The following is a 7,826-nucleotide window of genomic DNA, read 5'->3' as shown; positions in this document are numbered from 1 at the left end:
CCCACTGCCCCCCCAGCACCTCGGGGTGCAGAACAGCCCCCTCCCCAGCGCGGTGACACCAAACGTTTGCCGCCGGAGCAGGCTGGGGACCTTTACTGGGCACGGCTGGGAAGGGGGCTGGGACCCACCGCCGGCCAAGGGCTGGGGGGGTTAGGGGGTCCCGCTACGGTTCCCGGCCACCGCCCTCCCCACTCCGCTCCGGCGGACGGAGAATCCATGCCGGGTCTTGGTCGCAGCCGGGGCGGCCGCGGGGCGGGAGGTGCCACGGTGGCCGCGGCTGCCTCCGAAACCCGGCGCGGAGCCGAAGCCGCGGACGGGGTGAGGGCGCCGTGCCCGGCGGCGGCGCCCCGGGGTGGGCAGTGGGGTCAGGGGGGCTCAGAGGGACGTGGCCTTGGATCCCTTCTTGCCGTCGCTCTCCTCGTCGCTGTCCTCGGCCGCCGAGTTGACTTGGCCGACGCGCTCCATCCTGCGGGAGGGAGGGAACGCGGGTCAGCCGGGCACGGCCGCCCCGACGGCACCGGCACTGCGGCCGTGCCAGGGGCACGCGGGGGACCGCGGGACCACCGGGACGCCACGGCACCTCCAGCACGTGGCCACCCTCGGGGGGATCCAAACCCCACCGGGGAGGAGGTCCCGGTGCCACCCCGCCGCCCCCGGGCCGTGGTACCTGTCAGACCCCGTGGTCTCCGAGTGGTCGCTCTGCTTCCTGCGAGGCAAGAGAGGGGCTGAGTGGTGCCTGGGGACAGCCCTGTCCCCACCCCATGGCTTCCTGCCACACGGCCCCCCTGCCAGCACCCCCCGGCCCCCCCACCTGCGCTTCCTGACGCTCCAGAACCGGTTAATGATCAGCACCACGAAGACGATGAAGAGGAAGACGACGACGGCCGTGAGGCCCAGGAGCCAAGGCTGCAGCACCTTTGGGCCGGTGCCTACATGGCAGGGGAATGGGTACAGGGGTGGCAAAAGGTGGGGATGGGGACAGCTTCAGAGCAGCTCCATCCTGCAAGGGATGGGATCCCCCAAACCCTGGTATGGGGGAGCACTCTGGGGACACCAGGGGACATTGGCAGACACTCATCATTCCCCCCTTCCCGCTGTCCCTTGGGTGCCAAGGAAGCCACCTCCCGACACAGCCCACTCGTGCCCGGCAGAGCGTGGGGAGCACTGGGGACAGAAGGCAGGTGCCCCCAAATCTTTCTGCTCTGCCCCCAAAAGGGTTGCTGCAGGAACAGACTGCTCCCACCGGGAAGGTCTCTCAGATGCCTTGGGGTGGGCACGGCCACTCCCCCAGGTACCCCAGGGGCACGGGAGGGGCACGGGGCACCTACTGGTCTGTCCCCGGGCGGTGGCGGCGAGGACGAGCAGGACCAGGAGCGAGAGGGGCTGCGAGGGCTGCGGCATTTTCGGGCGGAGGGCTCGGGCACGGCTGGGTCCTGCTCCTCCAGATGAGCTCCTGTCCCCGCCGGGCTGGGCGTTGTCTCCGCGCCGAGGGCAAGGGGCACCTTTATTGGCCTCCCGGGGACAATTGTCACCAAGAGCCATGGCAACGTGACTCCTGTCACCCGTGGGAGGTGGCACCTCTCCCCTGGCTCAGGCACCTCAGGGACCACGGTGGTACCCCCGTGCCCAGGACTGGGAACCACCCTGGGGGTTGGTGAGTGGACGGAGGAGAGGATGGACGGATGGACATTAAGGTGGGTGGGGGGTGGGAGGACAGACTGGTGGGTAATGGGGTGGATGGGTGCCCACCTTGCCTGCTGCCCCACCTCAGCCTCCCCTCTCTACCTATGGGGTGCCACTTCACCCCCACTGGCAGGGCTGGGGCAGATCCCATGGGGGTGGGGCAGCACAAGGGGCAGTGGGCAGTGCCAGGCCACCCCCAGCCCTTCCCCAAGCCTCCAGAGGATCCCAGCTCGTGCCAGGGGGACCCCATCCCATCCCAAGGAGTGCCTGGTACTGTCCCCAGCTGAACATTAATGGTGTCATTGGGGAGACCACCAGGGCACAGGGGAGACTGAGGTTTGGGGTGGCCAGCAGCACCCCAGGGATGGACAGGGGGTTTTGGCAGGACCACCCTGACTGTGGTGATTCCCTGAGGGGTGAAGGAGCCTGGGGACACAAGGACAGGGGCCCCACTGCAGGGGTGGGGACAGGGGATCCAGCCCCAGCCTGGGTTTAAGGCAGGGGGTGTGGGTCCATATGACAGCCCCCATCCCCAGTGCCCTCACCCTGGGCCACAGAGAGGCTCACGGGTACTTTGACCCCAAGACTGGCTTTGGACCATCTGTGGGTGCCAGTGGGCACAGCCTGGCAGTGCCAGGGCACCAAGGGGGGGCAGGGCAGCATAGCCTCAGTGTCTGTTTGTCTGTCTGTCCATCCCTCCCTGTGTGCCTGTGCTGATGTGGGCCCCCCCTCGAAGGTGTTTGCATCCGTGTTTCCATGTTTCCATGTGCACACCCGTGCCTGTGCCCCCTGCCCACGAGTGTCTGTGCCCCCATGCCAGGGGTTTGCACCGCTGAGCACCCACCCTTACACACCCACGTGTGTCCACGTGTGCACCCACACACGTGTCCCGCCCCACGTGCCCATGCCCAAGGGTGGCACGGCTGTGCCAAGGGGTGCTGTTACCCCCGGCAAAGGTTCGGGTCCCAGCCCTGCCACCCCCCGTGCCGTGCTGGGCCAAGGGGCGAGCGGGGCTGGGGCAGGCAGCTCTGTGGGGTGAGGACCTGGGGGGAGCGCTGGGGCTGGGCAGGGAGGAGGAAGCCACGGCAGCATCTGTGCTGTGACCTGACAGTCGGGCAGGGCTGTGGGGTCCCGCTGGTGGCAGGGGAGGTCCCCTGGCCCTAGAAGAACCTCTTCTTGGGGGAGTCGGCGAAGGAGACGGAGCTGCGCGGGGCCAGCAGTGCCAGCGGGACGTCCATGCCGGGCAGGACCCCGGCGCCTTCACCCTCCACCTTCCGCTCCACCAGCACCTCGTCCTCCTCCAACCACTCCACCTCCGGCACGGTGCCCTCGGCCATCACCGCCTTCTCCTCCTCCGGCTTGGGCCCGAACGCCCAGTCTGCGGGGGCAGGGACGGAGCCATCAGCGGCACAGCCCCGCCGCGGCACAGGCTCCGGGCTTTGGGGGGGATGCCCCCGGCCCCCCCCAAAGCCCGACCCCGCTGTGGGCAGCACTCACCGGCAAAGTCGTGCACCAGGTCCTTGATGAGGTGCCCCACGATGGCATAGGCCACCACCAGCACCAGCGTGGCCGCCATCACCAGGTACAGGACGTAGCGGGGCAGGCGGATGCTGTCCAGGGCCGGGGGCTTGTAGTCCACGTACAGCACCCCGTCCTCCTCGGGGGGGGGACTGCAGCAAGTGCCGCGGCCCCCACGCTCCCCCTGCCAGGGCCATGGCCAGCTCCCCCCACACCTCTGCCGGCGGCTCACAGGGACAGCGGTGTCCCCATGGCCGGGGGCAGTGCCACTCGCCCTCCGTGCGACGGGAGCTGTGCTGCTGAGGAGGAGCTTAGCGCCCGCTAATCCGGGCACAGCCCAGCTGCCTCAGCCTGGGGGGGACTGCTGGACTCCGACATGGGTCGGGGTACCCCAAACTGCCCCTCTGGCAGCACCGCGGGTACCCCAGTTCCCCCCTGGGAGTGGGGAATCACCTGCAGCTGGAGAATTCCCAAAGGCAGGGATGGGGAGGGATGCCCGAGTCATCCCCTCCCTCCCCCGGGCTGGGTTAAATCCGTGAGCAGGCCTCGGATCCCCGGAGCAGATGGTGTGAGATCCAGGAGGACACAGTGCCCTCGGAGCTGGGAACTGATGGGCAGAGGGGACAGGGATGCAGCCCCAGTCAGGGGGGCTCCTGCAGGACACCCTTCACTGGGTGGTGGAGCAGCCCACGGTGAGGGGCTGTCACCTTTCCAGAGCTTCACAATGGCTGTCACACGTGGCATCTCAGTGCCCAGTGTGCCCCCAGTGCCCAGTGTGACTCCCCCAGAGCCGAGCAGCCTGTAGGGGGGTGTGGGGTCCAGACACCCCCCAAAAGCAATTCCCCCCACACCCAGGAGGATGGGGTTTGGTCAGGACCAGCAGCAGCTTTGGAAAAACCCTTCCCAGCACAGGCTGGATAGATTCGGTGCCAAGCCAGGACTCAAGGCCCAGTCCTGCTCCACTCCAGCACCTCCCAGCTCTGCTGCACCAGGTCACTCTACCCAGATATCAGCCTCAGAAATGCATTTCGTTCCAATATGGGCTTAAAAGATGTTTGGGGGAGCAGAGACAAACACGGTCACAGAAAGACTGGGAAACAACCCTGCATGGTCCACGTGAGTCACCTGTGGAAAGGCTGGAGATCAAGGGCTGGGTGATAAGTGGGAATAAACACAGCAGCAGAACAAAAACAGCAGGGAAATGTGCTGGCAGCGTGCCAGAGCCCGTGTGCCAGGAAGGGGACGGTGGAAATGATAACACAGCACGGGGGAAATCACCCATCCCACTGTCCTGGGGATGGAGATGGGCACAGGGACACCCCAGAGTGCCAGAAGTGCCAGCAGGGTGCTGCCCTCCACCCAGGGGCTATGGAGGGTGAGGGAAGGGGGACAAGAAAGCCCATAACAGCTGCTGACTCCAAACAGTGTGAGAACACCAGGTGTCTGTCCCCAGTGCTGGGGAAGGGAGGTTCAGAGCCCCCCACCCTCCATGTCACACACAGCTGACCCCATCCACAGAAACTGGGCACGTGGGACTGACTTGCAGTGGGTACAAGTGATCAAAACTGGTCACATCTTGAGTAAGAGCCCCTTCCCTGGGGTCCTGAACTGGGTCAGACTGGGCCATGGCCAGGGCTGCCCCTTGCTTGTGTCCCTGAGCACCAGAGCCCTGGAGATGCTGAGCCAGCCACAGGGACTAAGAGGATTGAGCCTGGGAGTGACTCGCAGGGAGCCCTTGGACAAGGGGAAGAGCCAGCCATGCCCAGAAGGGTGCCAGGCCCTCTGGACCCCAGTGGGTCCCACTGCCCCCTCCGTTGGGCAGTGCTGGGGGGGGCTCCTGGGGCACCCCATGGGCAGTGTCCACCCTCCTCCCCAGGGCTGTGGGGTTTTACCCCACACTAATAGGCACCCCACTCCCTGCTCTCTCCTTCCACCACAGCTGGACTCTATTAGAAAGACCCCTTCCAACTTTGATGGTTCTATGATTCCATTACAGCAACCCCCGGGCTCCCCGCTGGGGTCCAACCCCACGGCACTGGGGGCACCTCACACCTGGGCACAGAGAAATCACAGTTCCACTCACTCCAGATCCCTGTGCCAGTGCTTTATTCCCTGCCAGCCCCCCCCCGGTGCCCAGGCTGGGCTGGCCACAGGGTTTGGGTTTGGGTGCCAGCAGCAGCCTCAGCCCTCCCAGCTCTGGTTAAACACGAGGGGATGCCCAGGCAGGCTCTACCTCACCCTGCCCGCCCTAATGGCAGCACCATTCCCTGCAGAAAGAAAAAACAGCCAAATCTTCCCAACTTTGCCATGAAACAACCCCCATTCCAGGGCAGAGGCTGCCACAGGCTCAGCCCTGGCCTGCCCCAACAGGAGAGGCCAAACCCACCACAGGGGTGAGGAGGGCCCCGGCTCGGCACCAGCACCAAGGGCAATTTAGAAGCATCCCAACACCACAACCCACAGAGCGGGTGCCCAAAGCCCATCCTGGCCCCCAGCAAAGCTCAGGTGGGGAGAACAGAGCCGTTTCATGCCGAGCCGACGTGGCAGCACCAAGGCAGAGCAGCCTCAAGCCCTGCAGAGCCGCGGCAGGCTCCGACCTGCCGAGCAGAGCCCACCTGGTCCAAGCCCCAAGCCAGGCTGCGGGCAGGCAGCGCTGATCCTGGCAGGGAAAACAGGGGCAGATCCAGGAAACAGGGGCTGGTGGGAGGCAAGTAGCAGCTCAGCCTGGATTTGGAGCGAAAAGGTGGTTGTAGGTGTGCCAGCGAGAGCAAATCCACCAAGTTCCTCCTCCGCCTCCGCGTGGCAAAGCCAACGGGGGTGGCCACAGAAGCACGATCGGCAGCGGGAGGGGGCAGGGGGCAGCGTGTTTCCCCCGGGTGCCCCCCGTGCAGGCTCAGGGGGAGGCCTGCAGCTTGCAGAGCCCGTCGGCGTACTGGAACTGGGCGCCGTTCTCGTACTCGTACATGTCCAGGGCCACCTGGCAGCTCTCGCGCACCACGCGCTCCCCGTCGCCGGCGAAGGCGCGCAGGGCTCGCAGGCAGGACGGCCGCGCGATGGCCCCCAGCGCCTCGGCGCACTCGTGCCGCACCATGGGGCTCTCGGAGGGGCTGCGCAGCACGGCCGTGAGCTGAGGGACGCACGCCTCGTCCTGCAGCTGCCCCAGCACGTACCCGACCTCGTGGCGGAACAGCGCACTGCCGCAGCGCAGCCCTGCGGAGAGGGGGCGGGGAGAGGGGGCAGTGAGATGAGACGCCCCTGAGGGGAAGCTGGGGGATGCCGTGGGTCACCACCCCACCCCGGGGAAGGGGTATCCTGCTCCTTGATCCCGACCTTGCTCCGGTGCCCTCCCGTGATGGCAGCACCCACCCCCCCAGCAGAGCTGCCACGCCCCGCCTGCCCCAGGCCCTGCCCCACCACACGATTTCCAGCAGGACTGGCAGCCACAGTCTCCAGCCTTCTGGGACAGAGCAGCTGGAGCAGGAGCTGACAGATCCTATCTCACAGACCTGGAGGTCCCAGATGGCTGGAGAGCCTCATCCACTTCCCTCGGGCTGGGGGGGTTGGTCCAAACAGTTCCTGGGCCATGGAGACATTTGCTCCCCTCTCCAGAGCTACTCCCAAACCCCAGCAGCCTCTGACTTTCCAGGCCAGGAGAGCAGGACCCCAAGACCCTGGGGCCAGGTCAGACAGGCTGGTCCTGGGCCATCATCACAGCCTGTGCCCTCCCACCCCGACCCTTTAGGGAAGGGGGTCTGGAGGGTGGCGAGGGGGCTCTGGAACACACCAGAGACCACCCAGCACTCTGCGATGTGGCAGGGGGGCAGCAGCTCTGGACACAAACATGTGAGAGCAGCTCTGGCAGCCCTGGACTTGGGAAGGGCTCATCCCGGATTAACCTGGACAGACTCACAGCAAGGACAGCCCCTCACCTTCGGCCAGTGCCAGCACAGCCTCCTGGCCCCCCAGGTTCCGCAGGGCGAACATGGCGCGGTACCGCTCGAACAGCTCCCGGGACTCATCCAGGAGGGTCTCACGGAGTTTGGCAACGTCCGTCTCCTCGGCAGGGGGAGCGGGATCCACAGAGAGGTACGGGCTGGTGCCTGGCTTCTCCTTGTTCTCCTGCAGCCACTCCAGCCTCCTCACGGCCAGCTGGCACGTCTCTGCCACCTGAGGGACAGGGACACGGCTCTGGCTGTGGGACTGCACTGGGAGGGCACCAGCACGCAGCAGGATGGCACCACCCAGGGGCAGGGGCTGCCCACGAGGGACCTGCCTCACCCTCCCAGACCAGCAGTGCTGCATCCCACAGGAAATGACCCCCCCAGGATCCTCACCTCGACCACGGGGTCCTCGGAATAGCGTCTCAGGATATCCAGCACCTTGGGGTTCCCAATAGCGCCCAGGGCTTCACCTGAAAGAATGAAAGATGTGTCAGGACAGGATTGGGGTGGCTCTATGAGGAGGACCCTGCTGTGTCCTCTGGCAAAGCCTTGCCCTCCTCTGAAATATGGACAACTGATCCCAAACAGGACAAATGTGGACACAGGCCTGACTGACCAATTCCAAATGGGACAAACGTGGACACAGGCCTGACTGACCAATTCCAAATGGGACACACGTGGACA

At 65.9% G+C, this 7,826-nt stretch overlaps 2 protein-coding genes across 2 annotated transcripts in view; both read right to left on the bottom strand.

The window, feature by feature from the left end:
* Window positions 1-306: 306 nt before the first annotated feature.
* Window positions 307-7,826, bottom strand: part of SMIM24 (small integral membrane protein 24) — a 19,862-nt gene continuing 12,342 nt past the window's right edge. The window contains exons 2-6 of the mRNA XM_027705168.1: window positions 7,098-7,106; window positions 1,329-1,467; window positions 812-929; window positions 668-706; window positions 307-466 (exon numbers count right to left, since the gene is read on the bottom strand). Of these exons, the coding sequence (XP_027560969.1) occupies window positions 376-466; window positions 668-706; window positions 812-929; window positions 1,329-1,401 (321 nt within the window). The 5' untranslated portion in view covers window positions 1,402-1,467; window positions 7,098-7,106 and the 3' untranslated portion in view covers window positions 307-375. The remainder of the gene's footprint in view (window positions 467-667; window positions 707-811; window positions 930-1,328; window positions 1,468-7,097; window positions 7,107-7,826) is intronic.
* Window positions 5,288-7,826, bottom strand: part of DOHH (deoxyhypusine hydroxylase) — a 3,639-nt gene continuing 1,100 nt past the window's right edge. Inside the window, exons 3-5 of the mRNA XM_027705167.1 lie at window positions 7,536-7,612; window positions 7,131-7,368; window positions 5,288-6,411 (exon numbers count right to left, since the gene is read on the bottom strand). Coding sequence (XP_027560968.1) covers window positions 6,095-6,411; window positions 7,131-7,368; window positions 7,536-7,612 — 632 coding nt within the window. The 3' untranslated portion in view covers window positions 5,288-6,094. The remainder of the gene's footprint in view (window positions 6,412-7,130; window positions 7,369-7,535; window positions 7,613-7,826) is intronic.

This window comes from Neopelma chrysocephalum, unplaced genomic scaffold, assembly GCF_003984885.1.
Source record: "Neopelma chrysocephalum unplaced genomic scaffold, ASM398488v2 Primary Assembly neopelma1_320, whole genome shotgun sequence".
Classification (NCBI taxonomy): Eukaryota; Metazoa; Chordata; class Aves; order Passeriformes; family Pipridae; genus Neopelma; species Neopelma chrysocephalum.
The sequence above is the reverse complement of the archived record's forward strand: the minus strand, read 5'-3'. Positions and strand labels throughout refer to the sequence as shown.